Source organism: Bubalus bubalis, chromosome 23 (assembly GCF_019923935.1).
Source record: "Bubalus bubalis isolate 160015118507 breed Murrah chromosome 23, NDDB_SH_1, whole genome shotgun sequence".
In the NCBI taxonomy this organism is placed as follows: Eukaryota; Metazoa; Chordata; class Mammalia; order Artiodactyla; family Bovidae; genus Bubalus; species Bubalus bubalis.
In genome coordinates, this window is record NC_059179.1 from 30,681,152 (window position 1) to 30,707,113 (window position 25,962).

At 37.9% G+C, this 25,962-nt stretch overlaps 1 protein-coding gene across 7 annotated transcripts in view; it reads left to right on the forward strand.

The window, feature by feature from the left end:
* The window catches only part of ADD3 (adducin 3), a 131,964-nt gene that overhangs the window by 102,692 nt on the left and 3,310 nt on the right, over positions 1–25,962 (forward strand). For all 7 annotated transcript variants that reach the window (XM_025274017.3, XM_025274021.3, XM_025274016.3 and 4 more), the window contains 12 exons: positions 122–345; positions 11,342–11,480; positions 13,489–13,640; positions 14,615–14,695; positions 15,808–15,957; positions 16,425–16,568; positions 16,681–16,779; positions 17,899–18,081; positions 18,639–18,896; positions 20,520–20,639; positions 21,076–21,162; positions 24,483–24,606. In XM_025274017.3, coding sequence (XP_025129802.1) covers positions 151–345; positions 11,342–11,480; positions 13,489–13,640; positions 14,615–14,695; positions 15,808–15,957; positions 16,425–16,568; positions 16,681–16,779; positions 17,899–18,081; positions 18,639–18,896; positions 20,520–20,639; positions 21,076–21,162; positions 24,483–24,606 — 1,732 coding nt within the window. In that variant the 5' untranslated portion in view covers positions 122–150. The remainder of the gene's footprint in view (positions 1–121; positions 346–11,341; positions 11,481–13,488; positions 13,641–14,614; positions 14,696–15,807; positions 15,958–16,424; positions 16,569–16,680; positions 16,780–17,898; positions 18,082–18,638; positions 18,897–20,519; positions 20,640–21,075; positions 21,163–24,482; positions 24,607–25,962) is intronic.

The following is a 25,962-nucleotide window of genomic DNA, read 5'->3' on the forward strand; positions in this document are numbered from 1 at the left end:
ACTTTTTAAAGAAAATGGCCACTGTTACAGGGTAACAGTTCTGCATGACCAATGTAAAATTCAAATTTAATAATGAATTTATTATTAATATGAGTGTCCTACTTTGTGTTCATTAACGCAGATAACAAGGAGACTCGACAGACGTGAAGCATGAGTTCAGATGCTAGCCAAGGCGTGGTCACTACTCCTCCTCCTCCCAGCATGCCTCACAAAGAGAGGTATTTTGACCGCATCAATGAAAATGACCCAGAATACATAAGGGAAAGGAACATGTCTCCTGATCTGCGACAAGACTTCAATATGATGGAGCAGAGGAAACGAGTTACTCAGATCTTGCAAAGTCCAGTGAGTCAAAATGATTCAGAAGCATTAATTTTTTTTACTCTTTGGAAACCATGATACAGTGAGGTAGGAGGTATCTGCTTTTGGGTCAGAAGAGTGGTGTAGGAACAGGAACTGGTTGTCCCCAATTTTTCAGAGGCAAAATAAGCACCTAGTATATAAATCTAATTTGCAACACTTTATTAATAAACTAGCATCATCTTGGTGGTAACTTTTCTTGTGTGATTTCTGAGTGTAATGTTTCATTACAGGGAAACAAAAGATGCTACTAAATTCAAGGATTCTCATTTCAGACTGAGTATCTGTGAAGAAAAGAAAGGCATGAATAGAGAGTTAGGAACCAAGAAATGAGTTAGAGACACCCCGTCCACATATTTTCTTCCTTTGGGTATCTTGACAATCATAGGAAGACTTAAGGTTTATGAAAATATCTGTCATTTGGCAGCTTAATATTCCATGCACCTAATGTAGGTGCACATATGTGCATGCACACCAAATTAACTAGATTAAACATAGATTCTAACCTTAACTCAAGCTGAAAATTCTGTCTGCACAATAATATCCAGACTTTGTAAATCACATTCAAATGATATGTTTCCTACATACCTTCAGTGGAATTGTAAAGGTCACATATAAGTATTGGAAAATGAGTGAACAACTTGATTTAACATGCAGATTGAATTCGTAACTATATGTATAGGGAAGATCATGGGTCCCTTAAGCTAGAATTCATCATACATAGACACACGATGCCCAGGATAGGGTTGTGTTAGATTTCCAACTTAGGTACTAAAATAAGCACCAAGACATAGAACTGCCTGAGGTGGCCCTGGTAAATCATTTTTGTTGTGCCCTTGTGGATTTACTCACAGAGATTGAGTCCAAAGCCAAAGGGGAATTCCATTCCTGACTAATTCTCCTGTATCAGTGGCCTAGATAAAAGCAAATAGAAGTTATAAAAGCAGTGCAGGCTTTCAGGAATTTAAGTATAGCTTAAATATAAAGCTATTCTTTAAATAAACCCTTAAAGAAATCTTTTCCCAATGGAAAGGAGATTAACCAGAAAATTTATCATGAGAGAGTAAATGTTCAGTGCCTTATTTTATGCAAACAAGTTTCTGTGTTTATAAATACTTGAAGGGCAAACTCCACTTTGAAGAACTAACTAATTAGCCAAGGAATTACGGTAATATATAGGATAAAGTAACTGAAAGAATGAGATGAAGTTCAGATTTTGTTCAAGATTAAATACCAAGATTTCTTTGGTTAATGCTCCAAAGAGAATCATTCAATTCTAAGTAAAGCTTTAAAGGAAAAAGTACCAAACTACATTTTTATGCCAGCATTTTTTAAAAATAATTTTTCCATTAAACTAAGGCAACATAACTGAGATTACCTAATTTTTTTTTTACTTGTATAGTGCCACTATAAGATTGGCTTAAAAATACCAATTTTACTTATGCCTTGGGGAACTTAATGAAAGAATGGTAAAGGGCAGGTATATAGATTATCATTTCCATGTTTATATAGCAAGAGTGATAATTTTCAGCCCAGAAGGAAACAAAAGAATTTTAATTCTTTTTGTACAAAAGAAGATTTAAAAGAATTGTGGGTAAGTCGTTTTTTCCCTAGTTCTTTGCTAGTGAATTTAAAATCTTGTTTGTGAAAGACTTGGAAAAGTATATACATTTTGTCTTTCTGCCATGTTTTAGGACATGGCTTTCAAATTTCTTTTAATACAACAAACTTTTCACCAAAGGAAATGATATATGGTGGCCTGTATTACTAAAAAACAAAATTTAGCAGCTTAAAACAACAAGCTTTTATTATCTCATCATTTCTGTGAGTCAGGAATTCAGGAGCCGCTTAGCTGAGTGGATCTAGCTTAAGGTCTCTCATGAGGTATCTGTCAGGGCTGCTGCATCTGAAGGCTTGACTAGGGTGGAGGTTTCCACTCTTTTAAGATGGGTCACTCACCTGGCTGTTGGCAAAAGGCTGCAGTTTTTTGCCACATGGACCTTAACCAGAGGCTGTTTGAGTGCTCTCCCCATGAGGAAGTATCTCAGAGCAAAGAGGAGCCTGCAGTACCTTTTATGACCTAATCTCAGACATTTCACACAATACTTCTGCCATATTTGTTAGTTAAGAAGTGAGTCACTAAGTTTAGCTCATACTTGAGAGGAATGAAGCTCCACCTTTGGAGGGGAGGATTGTCCACTCTGTGATCACAATTTATTTTAAAAGCACCACAGTCTGCCATAATTTATCTACCTTCCTCTCACATGCAAAATGCACTCACCATCTCCTACTACCCCTGCAAAAATTTCATCCCATTACAACATTAGCCTGAATCCAAAATATTGACTTCTAAATCCAGTCCAGGTATAGGTGATCCACCTCAAGTGAAATTCCTTAAATATAGTTCCTCTCAATCTATAGACCTGAGAACTGCCCTCACACACATTTGGTGGTGGGACACACCCAAAGCTAACTGCTGTGGGCATTCCTGTTCAAAAAGGGAGAAAATTGAGGGTACAGAGGAGTCACTGCTTCGTAGCAATTCTAAAATCCATCTGGGCCAATGTTTGAAAGTTCCCTTGATAAGAACTCAGTCCTTCTACTTAGTAGAAATGAGTCTCCCTAGCTCTTGGCTCTGCCCTCTGGGTTTTTGGTTCCATTCTCTAAATTACTCTTCCTTTTCCTTAAAAAGTAGCCTGTGTTTGCAGCTGTGTATTTTTCTCACCCTGCTTTCTTCTTGTAGAGGTTTTGGAGTTCAAAGACCTCTTTTCTTTTTGTACTCTCTTTGTTTCTTTAAGTTCAAGATTGTAATGTTTCTGTGAATATAATTTTCTTAAAAACCTTATGTATCTCATGTGAATATTGAGGTTCATTCTGTTAGACAAAACCCATAACCAGTGAAGAACAAAATCAAAGGTATTACTAGTACATGTTTGTAAGAAACATTTGTAAGCTTTCTATTTAAAATGCTGAGTTCATTTTGGAAGAAAGTAAATCAGGAAAGAAACTAATAAAAGCAAAGTATAATACTTTTTTTTTTAATAACTGCTTACTGTGTACCAGGCAACTATTATGTATCGAATCCTATTTAATCCTCAAAACAACTCAGTCAAAGAAGTATTACTGTCCCCTAGTTTCCACATGAATAAACTGAAACTTAGAGCCATTAAATAACTTGCAGAAGTTTTTATACCCTTAGTTAAATAGAGGGGTCTGAATTTAAACTTGAAACTCACTCCCTTTCCTGCTAGGCTTAAAGCATTCAATTACTATGAAAGAGTTCCACCCGTGTTTTATTCTTCTTCAAATTCTCTTGCTCAAGAGGAGTTTCAAATCATAAGACATTTCGGTGTCTGTAAATTTGGATGACAAACATATTGCCTTATTGCCTTGAGCTGAGAAAATAGGAGAAGAGCAATTTGTCTCATCTCAACTCCAAATACTATTTCTTTCTAGAAATTTCATGGCCTTTTGACATGATTTTTTTTTAAATTTTAATAAAGTATTTGTTTTAGAAATTAAGTGCTGGTGAATAAACTTATTTAGAGATTTTGTTAATGCACTCGAGAGAATCTACAAGTTTTCTTTGCCCAATATACTCCTTGTATATATGTCTTTGGAGACATATATATGATTGCCCTTGTCTTAGAATGAAATATCCAGGGCAGATGGTTAGAATTTAATGATGGGCCTCATCTAAGTTAAAGAAAGGTGTAAGTTGAAAACTTCAGAACATGGTAGATATTTAGTAAATTCTGAACACTTGGATGGATGGATATATGAATGGCTGAATGGGTTTTGAGTCATTAAACACTTGAATGTTGCCCAATAAGTTCCTACTGAACTGTACTGCTTAAATGAAAAACAGTTGGCAAGTTTCAGAAAAAGAATGGAAGTTCTTAAAGTCTTAATATCATAAAGACTTGTTGAGAGAAGTGTGTAATGTTACTCTGAAAGATAGGACAACAGCAGTGTAGATGTTGGTTGGTCAGGCCCATGACACACCAGCACCTTTTTTTTTTAACTTTTTATTTTGTGTTGGGATATAGCCGATTAACCTGACGGGACTTAGCAGCAGCATAGTCGATGAACAATGCTGTGATAGTTTGGAGTGTACAGTGAAGGGACTCAGCCGTACGTATACATGTATCCATTCTCCCCCAGACTCCCACCCAGGCTGCCACATAACATTGAGCAGAGAATTCCATGTCCTGTACAGTAGATCCTTGTGACACACTAACGTTTCTTAATAACAGGGCAGTGTGTAATGCTTCAAACTTATTTTAAAGAGAGGAGAAGCTTAAAAGTCATATTCATGTTAAAATTTCCTATCACTATAATTAAACCCTAAAATTTTAACAGGTCACGTTAGTTAGAATAGGTCAGAATTACCATGATTTATCTGGTCACTTTAGAAGTTTCAAATGGAAATATTCTTTATTAACTTTGTTTGCAATTTTATTAAAATGCCAGCTTTAAGAAAAGATATTATTCTAACCTTTAGCTTTATATTAATTACACATAGATACAGGAGAAAGATCATCCAGAAGAAAATTTGGTTTATGTGTTTTTTCTCCTTTCGACAGGACCAGTGGTAATCTATTTCCAAATGAATACATTTCTTAATGGAGAAATTCTAAGTAAGTTTGTTATGCTCCTAATTCCACTTGAGGAGAGATCTAATAACATAATTGCAGGGTGCCCTGGGAGCAGCAAGTCTGTAATCTGTTTTTCTTTTTGCTCCAGTTTTTCTTTCTAGTAATTATTATGAGGTACAACACCCAGCTGTGGGTATTTAAAATCCAGCTCTGAGATTTATCAGTATTCTGTTAACCTGATTTTTGTAAGTTAGACATTACTTATAGGTCAGTCTGTATAATTTTTTTTAACCTTAACCAAAACTATCGCATCATCAGTTTCTTTTATAAAATAGCTTTTCTGTGATTTAAAAATAAAAATTCTTTCATTTATTACTACTTTCCTCTGAAAGTTCTTAAGGCAGAAGCCTTAAGATGTGAAATTTCAAATTACTCCTACTTTTGGCTTATAATATACATGAATATATTAGCTCAGTCAGTAAAAAAACTGCCTGCAGTGCAGGAGACCCGGGTTCAATCCCTGGGTCAGGAAGATCCGCTGTGGAAGGAAATGGCCACCCACTCCAGTATTCTTGCTAGGAGAACCCCATGGACAGAGCAACCTAGCGGGCAACATACAGTCCACGGGGTCGCAAGAGCCAAACATGACTGAGTGACTAAACCAGCACCACGTGTGTATACTCAAGTATACGCTTACCTTACATGAATCTCAAATCTCTGAATCCTTTATGTTTTTACAAGTTTATTTTTATCCATGCATTTATGAATTCAGAGTTACAGGATCACTCCCTTAACTGACAGGAGATGTACCCAATAAAACAGTATGAGAGTCAGAGAAGCCTTTGAAGTCACCCTCTAACTTAAACATTTTGTTTTTCACCTTGTGATTTTTTTTTTTTAACCACACTTTTTTGGACATGTGTTTGCTGAGAGAGCTATCCCAACTAATAATGTTCTGGGGACAAACCAAGTTTTCAAGTAGGATTTTGTTTGAATTGAATTAAATGACTTTCCAAAAATTTATAACTTTCTGTGAAGATTCACTTCTTAGTTTAAAAAAAAAAAAATGGACAGGCCTAATTACACAGGAGGAATTTCTCATTCAAGTGACAGACTGATAAGACTATTTTCTAGAGCTTCAGATTCCAGTGCTAATCACATGTGAAATGGATCTTTCCTATCACTAACTCAGTTAAGATGAGTTCAGATTCTTTGCTTTCTTTCCTTATATCTAGGAAAATACAAAGAAAAGAAGCTCTAACTTATCAACTATAATAGTTCAGCACTGAACTAGCCACTCAGGGATTCTCTAGAAATATGAAAAACACAGTCCCAGCCATCAGATATTTAACTGTATAGTAGAGTAGGAAAAATAAATCACGGTTCTGATAAAGCCCTAAATGCAGTATAGGCAAATGTTAAAAGAATTCAAAGTGGAGTGGGAAGAGAAGAAATATGGAGATCTCTCCTAACTGTGGTGATTAGAGAGACTTCAAGGAGAATGTGGCATTTAAAATGAGTGTTGAGTATAAAGGGTAAGAATTCATCTGGTAGAGGAACAGTAGAAGCCAGCTTTTCCGTTTGATGAAATACAATGAGCAAGGATAGAAAAGTACATGTTGTGGATCAGAATATGAGGTAGTAATGGGAGATACAGCCAAAAACTGACCTAACAGATTGTAGGGATCCTGGAGTACCAGACTGTTGAGACCTAAGTTAGAACTCAGCCCATTTTCTCATCATTTCTAGTTTTAATCTGTTTGTATCAATTTTTTGTACATGCATATAGTGCTTGTTTTGGATCTGGGCTCACCACCACTTAATTGCACTGTGACATTAGGAAACTCACTTAACTTGAGCTTCTCTTTCCTTGTTGGCAAAAATGGACCTCACATGATGATTGTGACAGTTAAATAACATAAAGCATATCGTGCAGTGCCTAGCACAGACTGGATGACTGTTGTATGGAAATGTATGTACATGGGGTTAAATATAACACTGCTAATGTAAAGCAGTTTTATGCTTTCGTGACAACACTTTGAAAATTATAATCATCATTCATTAGACTATATTTTGGCATTTGAAAGCCTTAAAGAATCTATCAGTCCGTTGACATTCTGCCTTAGTGTGTTCATGTCTTCAGGGTATAACAACCCCCAATACCTCCTCTTCTTTGTTTTTCTCCATGTAAGAAGGAAGATGGTTTATGCTGTAAAACCACATATGTGTGTGTGTCGTTTGATCTTTTAACCTGACTCTGCTAGCAGAGACCCTAGGGAATTGTTGGTTTAATCTGACTTCAGAAGCCCAGCATGTGATCTTGCTGCCCTACTTAAAAGTGAGTTTCTCATTCTGCTCTGATGGAAGAATTTCTAGCTATAAGAGGGCAAGTTTTGGTACTCCAAGATCTGCTATATAATTTTTATTGCTTTATCTATCATTTTAACCTAATGCTGTAATCTAGCCTGAGAGGTTTGCTCATGCTTCTGACCACAGCACACCTGCTGCCTTAGTACTGTACAGACATAACCTAAGAGATATTTCAGCTTCAGCTGCAGACCACCATAGTAAAACAAACATTGCAGTAAAGTGAGTCACACACATTTTGTTTCCCAGTGCATGCAAAAGTTATGTTTATATTATACTACAGTCTATTAAGTGTCCAAGAGCATTGTGTCTTAAAAAAAAAACAATGTACATACATTAATTTTAAAATAATGCTGTTGGATAAATGGCACTGTTAGACTTGCTCTGCACAGGGTGGCCACAAACTTCCAATTTATTTAGAAGAAAAAAACACGGTATCTAAAAAAGCACAATAACTGAAGTGCAGTAAAACAAGGCATACCTGTAACTGGATTCAGCGACACAGCTCGTCTCTGATACAATTAGGCAGATATCCTATACCCAACTGAGAGTTTGAGATTTGAATCACTATTCCATTTACTTATTAGCTATGCAACCACAAGCAAGTAATTGCCTGTTTCAGGACTTTATTGTGAGATTCACATGAATCAACTGTAAAGGATTATTTTATTATTAATACTGAATTTTAGTAGGAACATGATTAACTATCCACCATAAAGACAAACAAAATTTTTATTTTTTAACATAATATTTTAATGAAAGCTTAATATGTTTATTGATAAAATTTTAAAGCCAGCTGAAACAGTTTTATATCATTAGTAAGTTTTATACTAACAGTTTTATGACTGAGGTAATTATCTGAACAATATTTCAAAAATATTTGCAACATTAAGAACTGAGTTATAAATGTTCATGACAAAAAAATATTAAATCTTCTGGAATAAAAGAATTCATATCTGTTGAAGCACTGTCAACTATATAAAAAGGCTGGGAACATTTCATTTACTTTGAAAATTATTTTCTTCTCCTGTACTGCATAGAAGCTATTCACTAGCCTTAAAAGGGAAATTCATATATTTTTCTTAATTTCAGAAGGGCTTACGCATTCCTCTATGACACCATGGATCATCTCAAAGCTTTAGGATGGTACTCACTATCTTATGGGATAAATGGAAGTTTTTTTAAAAAGGCATTTTCACTGGTGAAAAAAGCATTTGACCTGAGTCCTTGTCTCTGACATTTACTAGCTCTGTGACTTTGAACAAACGTTTCAACCTTTCTTATTTAGCTTTCTTAATACACCCAGCAGAAATTTCTCATCAGGATTGTAAATAATTGTGATTCTCTTGAGCAACTACTTGGTTTTGTTTTTTCTCTTAAAACCATTGTAAATCAGCATACTGAGCAATTGTCTTGATTCATGTTGGCTGCTGGAAACTTTAGATAAAAATTGGCCCATCTCTAGCAAATGATACAATTTTATGTGTGCTCTTTGTATCTCAACCTCATTCCTGGCTCAGTCTAACCTCCATATGCTTATTTTCTCTTTAGCTTGATTTTTCTTCCTGATATTTATTTTTGTGTCATTTTAATCTATGGAATCTGCCTTAAATTCTTGCTGAAACAACGTAAGGTGCAGTATTCAATAAAATAAATAATGCCTCCTTCTCAGAGCTATGGTGATACATAGAGTAGGTATCATTTGTTTTTTCTCACTGAATCAAAGAATATTGGTTATAGCTTCTTTGAATTGAAGCAGGTTAAATAGAGTTTGATTTTGAAGGGAAGATAAAGTTTCAGATTGGCCCATTGCCAGATGTCTAGAAGTTTTTTGTAGTTTATATAAAGATAAATGAGTATGTCTGGAAGATTCTTTTCCTTTCAGCCTTAAACATGTTAAAACACTCATGTTAGCCATCAGTAAGAAGGTGTCCATCCATCTTATATGCAGCTCACAGCCGTTTTATGTTCACAAGGTCTTAGAAATATATTAATGGAGTTTTCTGATAAGTGTAATGTGTCTTTGTCAAGGATATTTTATACGATAGTATCTCTGGTTTAAATCACATACTTAAATGAACTAGATAAAAGTCAATGGAATTAGATGGTTAGAATTTTTTTATAATTATGCCAAGGATTTGTGTTTAACAAGCCTTGCATTTGTAAAAGGAAAACCATGTTTAACTGGTATAAACTGCACTATGAACTCAGAATTCAAATATGGTCGCTAGTATTTTTTAAATTCATCATTCAAGCAGCATCTTTATCTTGGAATTTCTGCTTTCCCCTAAATTGTCCCAAGAACTTAAAGTAGTTTACATAGTCCAAAAAGGTTCATCAGTGATTTCCATATCCAGGCTATGGTGTGTGGTACACATGTCTGCGTCTATGACAGAGCCACACCAGAGTCTGTTCAGCCCACCACTGACTGCCATTGCCCCTGCCTCTCCCTGCCACATGGTGGTGGTGTTGAAACCCTTGCCCAAGAGGAGATGCAGGTTCACTGCTGACCCAGATGCCTCTGCAGGCCACTACGGTGCAGCGGGGAAGAAGGACCTCCTACGCTCTTCCCGCGCTAACTCAGTTAAGGTGTTCTTTGGTGCTCCATGGTTGAGCTCCCAAGATTACAGTTATTAACACTTACATCTTTGAATTCACATCACAGATGCCTTTCAACTGTTTTCTAAAAACAATGCAAGCATGAGTCAGGACTGGTTCTAATATGTATTAAACCACCTCGTAGCCTTACAATCACATTTCCCTTTCAGCAGGAGCTTCTATGCCATTATCTAAAATTTTTAAAAAAGTTCTTCCTTCTGAAAACCTCTGAGATGTATTCAGCCATCTCTAAGCAAGGCTCCACCTAAGCAGCCACTCCAGGAGATTGTATTCCCAGCCTTACAAGGAAGACTACTCACAGGGACTCAAAGGAGAGTCACTCTTCTCGGGAGAATCTCCCAGTGATCTCTGTGGTGTTTATACCTGCTCTCTTGGAGGAAATGATTACAAAGCAGTATATTCTGCCTTCTCCCTCTTAAGTGAAGTCGGAACAAACTGAATATACTTTCCAGCAGGGCATTCTGCTACACATGTAACTAATCTCAAATGGAATAGCAAGGTCTGGATAATTTACATTGCAAGAGCCTTCGTGTTTAAGGTGAATGAATATGGACATGAGCAAGAGAATATATGATTAATAAACTAAGTGTTGGTTGAGTGTGATAGAAATACAAAGCCAGCTAATTCAACTAATGTGAAGGGTTGGGGGGTTTTTCAAATGATGAATTGTATTAGCAACTCAAAGCTTACTGGAATAGAAACTGTTGTTTTAATATTCAGTATTTTTATTTGTATAAATACTATCTGCCACACTTACATCCCCCTTCCTAAAAAGAAGAAAAGCAGAGCTCCAAAACAGGAACATTTAGTACCCAGAGTTGGGAGAATAGTTCTTTCTTTAGCACAGTGTTGCAGAGGGGAGTAATCAGCTCCCTGCTCTTTATGAGTTTGTTTTCAGAGTTTATAGAGCTAAGGAATTGCCATGGAAATCATAAAATGGAAGCCTTGATTTACTATGTCTTAGTGAAGACTTTTGCTGGGAGTTGTTATAGTCAGAGGCATGTTCCATTCAGATAAGGAGTCTATCCTAACCTGATAATGAGCTGCTGGGCAAGGAATGGGTCTCTACATCAGGCTATACTGGGTGCTCTACTTGCAAATTATTAACAGAGTTGCCTTTACCCGTGCCTTTGTATTGTGGATGTTGTAATAGCTCATCTTTTTAGAGATTAAGAATGCCTAATGATTTTCCATCCTCTGAAAGCAAGCTTCTTGCAGCTGCTTCCAGTGTTTTAATTTTCTTATTTTGTGCTTTATATTTGTTTTTAAATAGTATAAGTGAAAGTTATTCCAGAGAGGAATGGGGGAAAGATTGATTATATCAGAGCAAGTTATGTTGGGGTCATTCTGCTCCACGTGACATGCATGTGCTCATTGATTATTTTTGTGTATTACAGGCCTTTCGGGAAGACCTGGAATGCCTCATTCAAGAACAGATGAAGAAAGGCCACAATCCAACTGGATTACTAGCATTACAACAGATTGCAGATTACATCATGACCAATTCTTTTTCGGGCTTTACTTCACCTCCCCTCAGTACGTCAGTTTTGTAAAGTTTGAAAAATTGTAATTTCATCTCCACTTTGAACAGTGTACATTTCTAGCAGCATGTTCTGATCTGGTTCAGTACTTCAGTTTATAACATCTAATACTTAAAGTAACATAGTGTTAGGGTCTCTTACTTTTTCATACCAACCAGACATTTACTAGACTTTGTAAGGATTACAAAATAGTTATAAAATGTGGTCCATGCCCCAGATAAACACACATTTGAGTTGAGGAGACATACACTGAATGCACAAAAGATTAAAACTGCAAGATAACTGTACAGGAAAAAAATTACAAAGCAACTTAAAAGAAATTGTCTACTGACTTTTTCTAAATCATCTTGCTATGAACTCAGAGTTGGAATTGATTATGGGATGAAGTGGACCAAACGAACTTTATGAAAGAAGAGAGCTCAACTAACCAGACTTTAAAATGATGGAGCAGTAGCAGTTAGAACTTGATGTAAAAGAGGTATTAGCACATTTTATCCATTCAGCAGGCCTTTACGGAGAGCACCAGTTTGGTGGACTGAACACTGTAAGGATGCCAAGAGTCATAACTTGTTGAGTCAAGCACTTTACATCTCAGAGAGAGACATGCACAGAACTGACTGCTGTACCTGGGCAGGTACAAAATCCTAGACCTCAGAGACTTCTCTTTTCCTCCTCTTTCTTTCTTTGTTACTTCCTTTTTTTCTTTTTTATTAAAGATTTACAAGTAGGAGTTCAGTGAATTCAAGTACTTCCCAAATGGAGGAATAGCATGCAAAGAGACATGATGGTGGGAATGCGCAAGGTGTAGGTAGAACTCAAGTGGATCAGTATCTTGGCACACACACACTGGTTAAAGAATCTTTGAAAAGTCCCAGAGCGAGTTATAAGTGCTTGACTAGAGTAGTGGAGAAGGCAATGGCACCCCACTCCAGTACTCTTGCCTGGAGAATCCCATGGACAGAGGAGCCTGGTAGGCTGCAGTCCATGGGGTCGCTAAGAGTCAGACACGACTGAGTGACTTCACTTTGACTTTTCACTTTTCATGCATTGGAAAAGGAACTGGCAACCCACTCCAGTATTCTTGCCTAGAGAATCCCAGGGATGGGGGAACCTGGTAGGCTGCCGTCTATGGGGTCGCACAGGGTCAGACACGACTGAAGCAACTTAGCAGCAACAGCAGCAGCAGCAGCAGTGGTTGTGGGAATGAGAACGAAGAGATCAGTGAGAAGGGCATATAGCCAAGGAACGGGAGAGAAGCTTATCAACAGGTTTGAATGTGGTGATGGCAGGGGTGGCAGATCAGTGGTGAGAGGAACAATGAGTTCCAACATCACTCACTCTTCCCACTTGGGAGAAACTGGAAAATTGAAAGATTGAGCTAGTTGGTCCACTTTTTCTATAATACTGATTATCTGACATGTGCCATGTATCCTAACAAGTGTATGTAGGGCTAAGGGCCAAGAGGCCCACAGTAGTACCACACAGGCCTGGAGAAGAAGTTTAGGAAAGAGGCGGGTAATGGTAGCCAGGAGAATGAAGACAGTAAAAGTTGAATTTAGCGATTGGGTCATTAGAGATTAAGACTAGTTTTTGTTGCTTGGTGAGAGCAGAAACTAGACTACTGTTTGATTGCATTCTTAAATATTTTTTGTTTGAATAAAAGTCAAAAGAGGTAAAGTAGCTTTTTTTAGATCTTATCAGCTGTTACCATTGGGATCATGTGACCATACCTGCCCCCCCCACCCCACTTGGTATGAGCCTAACTCTCTAACATCACTCCCTACCAAGTACTAGATGAAACAGCAAGGCGATAACTGATACGTATTTTCACTCTTCAGTGTACTTCCTTAGAGGAAGATAAGCTAATGCAATGTTGTGTGGGCTGCTAAGTTTCAGATCATTTGCAGGCTGGGACACTCCCAGACTCAGGCTGCGTTCTGCCAACTAATTTTCAGGTAAGGAATTATTTGACCTGAATCTCTCTCCCCAATTTTTCCTCTTAGGTCTCGGCATGGTCACACCTATCAATGACCTTCCTGGAGCAGATACATCCTCGTATGTAAAGGGAGAAAAGCTTACTCGTTGTAAACTTGCCAGCCTGTACAGACTTGCAGACTTGTTTGGATGGGCCCACCTGGCAAATACATACATCTCAGTGAGTCCTTCATCTTTCGATTCCTTTTTTTAAAATCCCAACTTGAAGGCAACTATGCTCTCCTCACCTTTACTCAGAAGTGCAGTTTTCAGACCTTGTTCTCATGCTGGATCACAACCTCATCCTGATTTAAACCTTATCTTTGAGAGGCTACAGTTAACCCCAACTTTCTTCTCCATTTATTACCTATGTTTCTTTAATTCAGACCAGTCGCAGAACCTGTCTGAAAAGAAATCCTCCTGGCAGGATTTTCTCTCTGTGTATTAATTATATCTGAGAGTCAGTGATATTTTTTTTAAAAATGCTTTAAAAAGCATTTGGGGCAGGGAAAGTAGAGGAGGCAAAGGAGATTTCCTCCTTGGTCTTTATTTTTTAAATATATTTTCCCCGTTCTTCATCATTATCTTGTTTTCCTGTTGCCACACTTGGAAACAAGACAATATTTGGAAGCAAAAGGTATGAAAATAATGTGTGATAAAAATGGCACAGATATGAGATATAATCTTCCTACAACTTTTCATTCCTTCTCCAGCTGTTCCTTGGTTTCCCCTGTCTTTTCCACCTTAATTCCTTCCTAGGAAGAGATTTTTTTTCTCTTTGCCTATTTCCCCTTAATTTCCATAATGTAAACCAAAATTATAGTCATATCTCATTGGGTTGAATAATATTGGCATTCATTTATCCTGAGAGGAGCTGACCCTAAACAACCTTAGAACTCCCAAAATAACACTTTAGGTAAGTCCAGTAAATGAAGACCTGATGTCAGAATTTTTTAGCAAGTATTGAAGGCTTGAGGGAAGAAAACTTCTCAAGGCAAGTTTCATGTTGCACGCCTTTAATTTCTGCTTTGTCCCCCCCCACCCCCCAGCACCCAGATATCTTACAGTTACTCATTATGAGTATATTCTTAGTCATGTTTACACTGTGAAATATAAACACCTCATAGTAATTCTGTTTTGTTTTGTTTCTCCCAGGTAAGAATAAGTAAGGAGCAAGACCACATAATAATAATTCCCAGAGGCCTGTCTTTTTCTGAAGCCACAGCCTCCAATTTGGTACAATTTTCATTCCTATGTTACTTTTTCTGTGCTTCCTTGTACTTTTCTGACAGCTTTTAGCTTTTAGTACAGGACAGAACAAGAAGAGGTATGGATGGAAAAACATTTACTAGTGAACAGGGAAGAATTTGGAAAGTTAATGTTGATTTTTTTTTTTTTTTTAATTGTCACCTCACATAGTGACTTTTTTATTTTTTAATGGAGGATAATTTATAATGCCCTCAGCAACTTAGGGCATTGTGTCCTTTTTTTTTTTTTTTTTTTTTTTTTTAAAATTTAAATAATTTTATTAGTTTTGCCAAATATCAAAATGAATCCGCCACAGGTATACATGTGTTCCCCATCCTGAACCCTCCTCCCTCCTCCCTCCCCATTCCATCCCTCTGGGTCGTCCCAGTGCACCAGCCCCAAGCATAATGTTGATTTTTTAAAGAAGAGCTTTAGGGTTCACGAAAAACAGGGTGGTTGAAGAGCCTAATAAATGAATTGGTCTAATCAGTAAACCTAGTCATGTTTTGAAGAGAATCTTTTGATTTTTTTTCTGTACTCTGTAATTTGTTTAAACACACACACACACAGTCTGTATGTTTTATAGGTAGATTTAAACAAAGTTCAGTTGGTGTGAGTATAGGGTGTGACATTCTGGCATTTATTTCTTCATAATTGTACTCTGGAGCACTGTCACTGGCCTCTAGAGCAGAAGGAACTTTGTTGATTCTAGTGCTATAGTGTTAATTAGCAAATGGATGTTTTCCAGCGAGTTCAGTAAACGCCAGACCTTCAGCGAAGAGCTGAAGTTACTCAGTTTCTTAAAAACTGTACTTCTTGCTAAATGCTATTTTGTTGCAGACTACATGTTGTAAATAAAATTCGGTGGGAACAAAGCCACTCCCATTCTTTCACAGTAGTTTGTGGCAGCTTTTCTCCTATAGTGGCAGAGTTGAGTAGTTGCAACAGAGGTCCACAAAATCTAAAATATTTGCCTTCTGGCTTTTGACAAAAAAGTTTGCCACCCACCCCCCACTCCAACCCCACCCCCCCAGTTTAGCTTGTGGAACACTGGAAACTTTGATGCTTGTGTACCAATTATGTCTTTCTGATTTTTCCAGGTGAAAGTCAATATAATAGGAGAAGTGGTTGATCAGGGAAGTACTAATTTGAAAATTGACCATGCAGGCTTCAGTCCCCATGCCGCGATATATTCAACACGTCCTGATGTTAAGTGTGTGATACACATCCATACTCTTGCAACGGCAGCTGTAAGTCACTGAAGGGCCAAAACCAACAATGACCCTGGGAAGTGTATTATTTCCATGGCTTTCCTTCCATGATACTTTATAATCATTCTTTCAGACCCCACCATTTGAAGTCATTTTCAAAGTATTAATCCTCTGCATAAGAAAGCAAAAGGCCCTTTGGACTAAATGCTACTGTTCTAGGAAAAAATTGGAGCAAGCATTTGCATTTTTTAATGAATCAGTTTAATAATTGCGTCATTGAGTTCTTTAGCACAAAGCTGCTTTCCTAATATCTGGCACAGCGTGTAAATAGAATCCCCAAGTTCTTTTCTTTCTCTTGAAGAAGCAAAGAACTAAAATGGGAGGAGTCTGGAGTGCTGAGCACAGTGAACAGGCCAGTGCTGCCTGAGCTGACTGAGGAATCCAGTTCCTGTGAAGGTGTGATCAGTAACCAAATGTGTTATCTTGGCATGAACCCGATCAAATAGGTGTCCTCCATGAAGTGCGGGATCCTTCCAATTTCTCAAGAGTCCCTGATCCTGGGAGATGTCGCCTATTATGACTACCAAGGGTCACTTGATGAACAGGAGGAGAGAATTCAACTGCAGAAAGTTCTGGGGCCAAGTTGTAAGGTGTGTAGTAGAGTCTCTATCAAAGGAGCTATTTTTGTTGCTGTTACTGTTGATGAAAGCAGTGTGAGCTATGCCAGTTATTTAAAGTGATTGCTTTGGGATTCTATTTTAGGTGCTGGTACTCAGAAATCATGGTGTGGTAGCACTTGGAGAAACAGTCGAGGAGGCTTTTCATTACATTTTTAATGTGCAGATAGCCTGTGAGACTCAAGTAAGAAAAACGTTTACCCCTCCCCCTGCCTTTTTTTGCTTTATTATCTGTTGGGCTGGCCATTGTGTTTACTTATTTCCAGAGTTCTATCAGTTGGTGGCTTTTTGTTTTGTTTTTTCTTAAGAGAAGTTGTGCTTCACTTGAGTAAAAAGGGTCAACTGAGTATCTCTCGAATTGAAAACAGGAAGAAAGAAAATTAAAATTCATGTACAGACACATACACCAAATCTAAGGGCTTCATAAACATAATTTTCGTCATAATCCTACTTTTCAAGACGGTATAGTTGCACATTTCTCCCTTTTCACCCTCTAGCAGTGTGGTGCTAATTGAGGAACAAAGATGACTGCCATTTATCAAAGATCGGCTGTGTTGTGGTCACTTTTATAAAAAAGGGTAAGAGTAGCACCAGAAGTTTTAGGAACTCATGCAATTTCCAGAGGTTCCACAGCCTCAGCCTCATTATTATAATGGATTAGATATTTATTAACCCCAGAGAAGCTGGGTGTATTTAACAGCCCTAATTTCCCCCCTTTAAGAAAAACCAAGCAGATTCTCTTGAAGCAAATGGTAAGAATCTGAATTTATTGGAAAGGCTGCAAAAAGGAGGGAAGAGAGGGGGTGTACTTTTCCTACCAACTTTAACTTAACAACCAACTTTTTTTCTTTTTTTTTTTTGCTTTAATGGTCAGTCTTCTCAAATGAGGCTATGAAAAGCTTCATTATATTGAAACAACAAGGTGACTTCTTCAGTATTCTTAAATTCACAATATGGTGTTTTTATTCCTTTAAAATTATAACTTTCAACAAAAGTTTAAACTGGATGGCCATGGGAAAACTGCAAGGAAAGAACTTGAAAATTTGGCAAGAGAATTCAGTTTCTTGAAATATGTTAAAGTGTATGGCTCTAAATGTGTTTTCCATCAGGGAGGGTCAGAGCCCTGGAAGGTATGGATAGATGGAAAAGCTCCTAAAGCTGCCTGCTTTCGCAAGTTTCTTTGTTGGTAGCCTGAAGACATGTTACAGATACTTGCAGAATCAAACTTGTGCCTTTTGCAAAGTGAAGTGCTCGTTCCAGTCTTTCCAGTCGTGTGCCTCTAATATTGTGCCGTCGATTACAGGTGCAGGCACTGGCGGGGGCAGGTGGGGTAGACAATCTGCTTGTGCTGGACCTTCAGAAGTACAAAGCTTCCACTCACACTCTAGCGGCATCTGGAGGAGGAGGAGTGAATATGGGTTCCCACCAAAAGTGGAAGGTTGGCGAGATTGAGTTCGAAGGGCTGATGAGGACTCTGGACAACTTGGTAGGTAAAAAATTGACCATGAGCTTGATTTCATGTTTCCAGATTTAGGACCAGATGTCCCCTCCTCCCTGTGGTTTGGGAACATGCTCATTACTCCTCTGGGAGCAGTGTGACCCTAGGAAGGAACTTGGTGTATTTTAAGAATTGGTGAAATAGGCAACTGTCATCTTATCTTAGATTTTTACCCTCTTCCGCTAAGAGTCAGAAAGCAGATTGCCTTCAGACCCAGGAACAAAGACTTAAATGAGCACTGAGATTTGGCCTCCAGAAAACCAGTTTATATCTTGGAAAGTGTTTCTGGTCAGCAGTTTTGAAATTACCTTTGTCAGAAATAGTTGTGTGAGTGGAAATTGCTTTGTCAGCTGAAATCAATTTTAACTAGATCTTGAAATTTGCTTAACTTCAACTCTAGTGTTATGTGGCAGTTACGTGGAGTTTTGGAAGGATTTCCCCTTTTTGTTTTTCAGCGAAAGAATCATTTGTTTAAAGAATTAGCCTCTAAATGCTGTGTTTGGGACAAGTTTGATTGCTTCAAATGTGTTTTCTCCCTCCCCCAGGGATATAGAACAGGCTATGCTTACAGGCACCCTCTCATTCGAGAAAAGCCGAGGCACAAGAGTGATGTAGAGATCCCAGCCACTGTGACTGCCTTTTCCTTCGAAGATGATACAGTGCCCCTCTCACCTCTCAAATATATGGCACAGAGGCAGCAGCGTGAAAAAACCAGATGGTTGAACTCACCAAATACCTACATGAAAGTGAACGTGCCTGAGGAGTCTCGGAATGGGGAGACGAGCCCCAGGACCAAAATCACAGTATGTCCCTACTTAACATGGTTTGCCTACTTACTGATGAATTGAATGGTCTGTGTTGAAGATATTGGGCAAGTAGAATATAATAATAATATGACTATAACTTATTAGATAACATTTATGCAAGGCACTTTGTTCCACGTGCCATACATAAATTATCTCATTAATTTCTCCTACTATGGAGAGGATGCTGTTTTTCTCCTCCATTTTATAGCTGAGAAAACTGAGGCACAGAGGGATTGATTAATCATCTGTGAGTGGTAGAATCAGGGTTTGAAAGCAGGCAGTGTGACTCTGGAGCCCAGTTCTAACCATTGCATGATAACTGCTTTATAGTGTATAGTGTACTCATGAATCAGAACTATAATAGTTGTCAACTCCTAAGAATCCCAGGGACGGGGGAGCCTGGTGGGCTGCCGTCTATGGGGTCACAGAGTCGGACACGACTGGAGCGACTTAGCAGCAGCAGCAGCAGCAGCAGCGGTGCCAAACTGTGTGCGTTCCTGCACACGGCCACCCTTAGGCGAGGCCTCGCAGGTAAGAAACAGGTAACCTTGAAGTCTTCAGCGTTTTGTCTCAGATTTGGTTTAATTTTGGAGTGCTTATCATTAAATAGTCTCTGCTGCTGCTAAGTCACATCAGTCGTGTCCGCCTCTGTGCGACCCCATAGACGGCAGCCCACCAGGCTCCCCCATCCCTGGGATTCTCCAGGCAAGAACACTGGAGTGGGTTGCCATTTCCTTCTCCAGTGCATGAAAGTGAAAAGTGAAAGTGCAGTCGCTCAGTCGTGTCTGACTCCTAGCAACCCCATGGACTGCAGCCCACCAGGCTCCTCCATCCATGGGCTTTTCCAGGCAAGAGTACTGGAGTGGGGTGCCATTGCAGAATTAGTTCATCCTATCATATAAATCAGTAGTATTCAGTATGGAAATACCTAGGCATCAGTGTTCTCTAGTCAATATGATTTCTTATCTCCTAGTAAAAGAACATACATTTCCTAGAATGAATTTTCTTGAAAGGAACTAATGGCTGGTCATCATTAATCTTGATAAATACTATCCTCCTTTGAGGGATATGATGGATAAATGAGAATTATATAAGGCTCTTCCACCCCTATGGTGCCATTATACTATAGATTACTACCAGATTATCCCCTTTGCAAAATGCTAGTTAGGGGCTTGGCCCATTCTGTCAGCCAAAATTTAAAAATGCAATCTGAAAAACTAAATCCTAAGAGATTTCTTGAGTCCTTTTTGATGACTTGTTAGCCATCATCACATGATAAAACTTCAGTGCAGGTGGCAGCTCTAAATGTGAGTTAGTGTGAGAAGCTCTATATGCCTGAAATATTTTCACCAACATGTTTAAAATGCCAAAAGGAGAAAATTTAAATAGCTGCATAATTTAGTGTTCTTCATGGTACCGACATTTGTTTGTTTTTAAGTGAATGCTAATTCTAACTAGTATGGGAGATATACTAATTTACCACCAAAAACTGCTTAGTGAAATTCTTTAACATATTAGCAGTGTATGCCCCCACCCCCTTGAGTCAATAAACAGTTGTCAAGAACCTACCATATTTCCTTAATACAAAGCTTCATTCTAGAAAATTTTTGATTTTTTCAGTGGATGAAAGCCGAGGACTCTTCTAAAGTTAGTAGTGGAACACCTATCAAAATTGAAGATCCAAATCAGTTTGTTCCTTTAAACACCAACCCGAATGAGGTACTAGAAAAGAGAAATAAGGTGAGACGTGGTCTTCTGTGGCTGGAGGAGGCATTTTTATGCTGTTTTATGTTTAAATCACTAGTAACTGAATCTGATTAATGCTAAGTTTAGAGGTTTGCATACAGAACAATTTGCAATTTAATTCTGTATAATTTTAGCTTGTATGGAATACCTCCAGCTCTTTTCTGGCTTCTGATAAGAGGGCTATATGGGGAAGAAGTATTAGACATATTTCTGCTGTATTAGTGAAAAAATGTAGCTCTCTAACACTGAAAGACAAGAGGAAATCTCATGTCAAGAGGAGTGGAGGAGATTAATGTGAGTTGTTAGAATGGTAAAACAGAGCTTTATGGAGGAGGAATTAAAGCAGCCCTTACCCGGGGTGGTCAAATAGTAAGCCAAAGGTCACCTGCAGAGTTGCCCCCAAGAACTTATTTACTGTTTTTCAATTCAGATTCGAGAACAAAATCGATATGACTTGAAAACAGCAGGACCACAGTCTCAGTTGCTTGCTGGAATTGTTGTGGATAAGCCTCCTTCTGTAAGTCCATGAAGCAGTATGATCTTTGTTTTCCCAATAATTTCTGCTTTTTAAATATGAGTAATTGTTTTTACTAAAGTTAGTATAAACACAATTTAAAAAGTCAAATAATTCACAAGACTTAAAATGTCATTTTCAATTCCCAATTTCTAGGGGCAAGGACTTTATTCTAGCATTTACTTTGGTTTCTAAAGAGCATCTTTATTCTCCTTCTTGATTTATCAGTTTTAGACTTCAGTTTTATTTCATCAAATCCACTTCATCAGGTATTAGAAGTACCATTGTTTTATACATCCCTAAAAGAGATACAAATGCTAACATTTATAATTGTTAAGAAACCAATGATAAGATGAATCCCGATTTCAGAGATGAGAAATTATGAGAGAAAAGCACATCTTAGAATTAATGAAAGATAATAGTGACTTCTTTTATGGATGATGAGGATTTAGCCTATTTACACAAGGCTTCCCATTTGCATTCTCCCAGTAAGGTTGTATCACGATGTTTTGTCTAGGTAGCTTTCAGTGTTTATATTTTTAAATGCTTACTGCTGAGCCAGGTAGTATTCCAAGATGACATTTCCTTTCTTAGACAACTTTTCTGGCCCTGGAGAAAAAGCTGCCTCCCTTATTCATTGGCTTAGTATTTGGGATATATTAGGCTTAGTTCTTCCCAAACTTTTCTTAATATTATTTTCCATAGAGTCAAAGGTAACAGGTAATCTCTCAGGTCCAGCTCTTTGTCATTGTCATTAGGGTCCAGATCTCGGCTAGCTGCTATTTAGGCCAGATATACTGGCTTATCCTGAGGTTCCTGTGCTTCTCGCTATGTGGTTCTGTTTCCTGCATTCTGTTTATGTTGGTGTGCTTTGTAGTAGATTTCTTTTTTGTTTGCATTTTTAGCATTTAGTAACCCTTTTCAATCTGCAAAGTCTTGTCCTTCACTTCTGGGAATTTTTTAAAGTATTTCTTCAGTTAAGTAGTCTTTTTTTTCCCTTCAGTTTCTTTTTCTGTCAGGTTATATATTGTTGTTGTTCAGTCACTAAGTCATGTCCGACTCTTTGCCACCCCTTAACTGCAGCATGCCAGGCTTCCCTGTCTTTCACTATCTCCCAGAGTTTGCTCAAATTCATGTCCATCAAGTCGGTGATGCCATCCAACCATCTCATCCTCTATCACCCCCTTTTCCTCCTGCTCTCAATCTTTCCCTACATCAGGGTCTTTTCCAATGAGTCGGCTCCTTGCATCAGGTTGCCAAAGTATTGAAGCTTCAGCTTCAGCATCAGGCCTTCCAGTGAATATTCAGGACTGATTTCCTTTAGGATTGACTGGTTTGATCTCTGTGGAGTCCAAGGGACTCTCAGGAGTCTTCTGCAACGCCACAGTTTGAAAGCCTTCAAATTCTTCATCTCTCAGCGTTCTTTATGGTCCAACTCTCACATCCATACATGACCACTGGAAAAACCATAGCCTTGACTAGATGGACCTTTGTTAGTGAAGTGATGTCTTTGCTTTTTAATATGCTGTCTAGGCTTGTCATATCTTTTCTTCCAAGGAGCAAGTGTCTTAATACCAGGGCTGCAGTCACTGTCCGCGGTGATTTTGGAGTCCAAGAAAGTAAAATCTGTCATTATTTCCACAATTTCCCCTTCTACTTGCCGTGAAGTGACGGGACCAGATGCCATGATCTTAGTTTTTTGACTGTTGAGCTTTTTTGCTCTCTTCTCTCACCCTTATCAAGAGGCTCTTCAGTCCCTCTTCACAGGGTATATACTAATGTGCTGTTAGTTGGATCTCTGACTAAGCCTCTGATTTTTTTATTTCCTATTTTCTCTTTGTCTTTTATTCCTACGTTCTGGAAGATTTGCTCGACTCTATTTTCTAAGCCTTCTATTTAATTTTCTATTTTGATTTTTTAAAAATTTTAAGACTTCTTATTCCCTGAATATTCCTTTTTTTTCTTTATAATATCTTGGTCTTGTTTTCTCTTTACAATATTTCCTATTTTCCCCTCTTATTCTGAGGATATCAACTTTAATTTTTCTTCAGCTGCCTTTATTGTCTGTTTCTTCTGAGTTCCCTTTTTCTTCTTAATTCTGGTCTCCTCCATGTTGGAAACTTTTCTTCAAGTGTCTGGAAGTCTGTGGTAGTCTGTCTGTATTTAAGAATGAGACACTGAAAGCCAGTTGGGGCTCAGGTGTGTGCACAGCTTGGGAACTGGTGAGCTCCTCTGTAGGATGCCTGGGTGTGGACCAGATTGTTTCTTTCAGGAATGCCCAAGCGCTAGTGTCTGTAGTTCTTTTATCTGGGGTCATTTAATTTATCCAGAGAGTTCTCTATTCTCTTGCCAGTCTGCCTCCATCATCCTGGGAGCCCTTAACTGTGTTCTGTGTCCCCAGATCAGTCGTTCTGAAGAATAAGCCCCTGATCTTCTGCAGAGATGAGAGAGAGTAATGCTCATCTGTGTGGAACAGGAAAGGGGGCCTGAGAATCTATCTGTTCCTTCTTCACACTTCTAAGTTGTCCCTTTTCAGCTTTTCTTCACGGCGACTTTCTGTGGTACTTGAGCCTTATCAGACCTCTACAGCACACAAGCAGGCTTCTTTTTTGCATTCTTTGCAGGGCTAAGGCTTCAATTTTCTCATCTCTGCCACCTGCTCTTCCACCCGCTTTCCATCTTCTGACCATGTGTTACCATTTCTCATCCTGTGTTGTCTCCTCTTCCGTTCTTTTGTCCTTAAAAGTTTATACCATTTTTGCTACTGTTCCTTTACTATCATTTTAGTAGGGTTTTGGGAGGAATTTTCTTTTAATGCATGGGTTAAATCTGCCAGATTTAGCTCAAAGTCTCATTAATTTCTTCCCTAAAGCAAATAGGTACAAGTTTATTTTCATAGCAGATTTTAAAAGTTCTCTTGGTACAGTTTAATTTTTCTAAGCCTTTTTTTTACAAAGGCTTTTTGACATTCTTGGTTTTTAAGATATTTCTTAGTTACATGGAAGTTTCTAGAACTTGGTTTAGTTTTCTTTTTTCTTAAGAGTTATTAAATTTGACCTATGCAGCCTTGAGGAAGCATCATTGGCAATTTTAGTCTATTGGATCAGTAGTCTAAAGTCATTAATCTGGATATGAATATTTTAAAACATGTTACTTTATCATTTCTTATGGGTGTTGTGAGTTGAGGTATCATATATACATTTAAGTGGGTGTATATGAAGTTGTAGGTATATATATATGTAAATATATAAAAATAAATATACATATATGAGTATATATAAGTATGTTACTCTTGGTAACAAGTCAGTGTTTTTGTTTGCAAGACCATGCAGTTTGAAGATGATGATCATGGCCCACCAGCTCCTCCCAACCCCTTCAGTCATCTCACAGAAGGAGAACTTGAAGAGTATAAGAGGACAATCGAACGTAAACAGCAAGGCCTGGAAGGTCAGTTCACTTTGAAGTTAAGCCCCAGCTAACCACACTGCTCACAGAGCCCCTTGAGTTGGATGATAGAAGGCAGTCGGGATTTTTTTTTTAATGTTTCTTTACCATCAGTTGTTCCATGTGCTCTCTCTCAGTCTTTACTTGAGTGTAAGTAGGATTAAAATGTGAAGAGCTCCCACAGACCATGTATGTTAACATGTAGAGAAGGCTGTTTTCCTTAGAAAGCAATCTGATTGCTAGCAGAAAGTCTTCTACAGTGAAGTGAAATCTCCAGATGAGTAAGAATCACTAGCTAAAGTAAATGTAGATAAATTAATAAATTTAAACATTTCAGAAAATGTGGCTTTTTAAAAAATTTTGTTTTACTTTGACATACTTGTAGATTCACAGGTATGTGGCTTTAATGTTTTGTAAAATCTCTGTTGCTCCTGGATGTCTCAAGATGTCATTACTGTAATTTTCAAATCTAAAATAAAGTGGGACGCTAGAATTTTTATGTGACTTTCCTTAAGCACATGGGCACTCTAGTGAGGTTTCTTTTTCTGACTTCAGAACCCTGAGTAAGGGTTGCATTTAAGAACTGTTCATGAAAACACCAATTGAATACTAGCTCACTTTTACTCAAGAATAAGAGATTCTTTATAGAGAGGGTTCTCAGTCTTGGGTCTTTGGATAAGCTTGAGACAATCTATGAGCCATCCGAAAAATCTTAAATATGATATAAAATATTTGCTTAATTTTATATTTGAGGAAGTCAGGGGTGCAGGGTAGAGGACAAGAAGTCTATGACCCTAAAAGAGGGTAAGAGCCTCTGCTTTAGAGCATCTTCAACACACAGTTGAAATTTTTACCCAAAGCGAAATAGAACCACTAGTTAAAGAATCTTTGTGCCTGTTTGATATCATGTAGAAAGAACTAATGACATCTGGATCATCCAGGAAACAGTTCTCATCAGTGTGATAGTGTCTTTGTCACAAAAGGGAGTCATCCTGACTCATTAATATAATCACATTAAATGTTCTAAGTGGTATTCTTCAACTTATGTTCATTCTAACATAAGATTGGAAACTTTGTTTTTGTATTTTGTAAAATGTCCCTCTTTAATCTCTTATTTTTTGAAAGCCTAAAGATGCCAGGTAACAAATATAGCACAATAGAACCATCTCCTTGTGTGTATATATATATATATATATAACTTTATAAGTAGTTTCTTCCACATTCATTGTGACCTGAATTAGCTCACTAATATTGCTCCAATAAGAATCACTAATTGGATATTGTTCAAAAATTCAGTGAGGCATTTTGCCTCATTAATGTAGCAGCATTGGTGAGGCTTTCAGATTTCCATTCATTTGG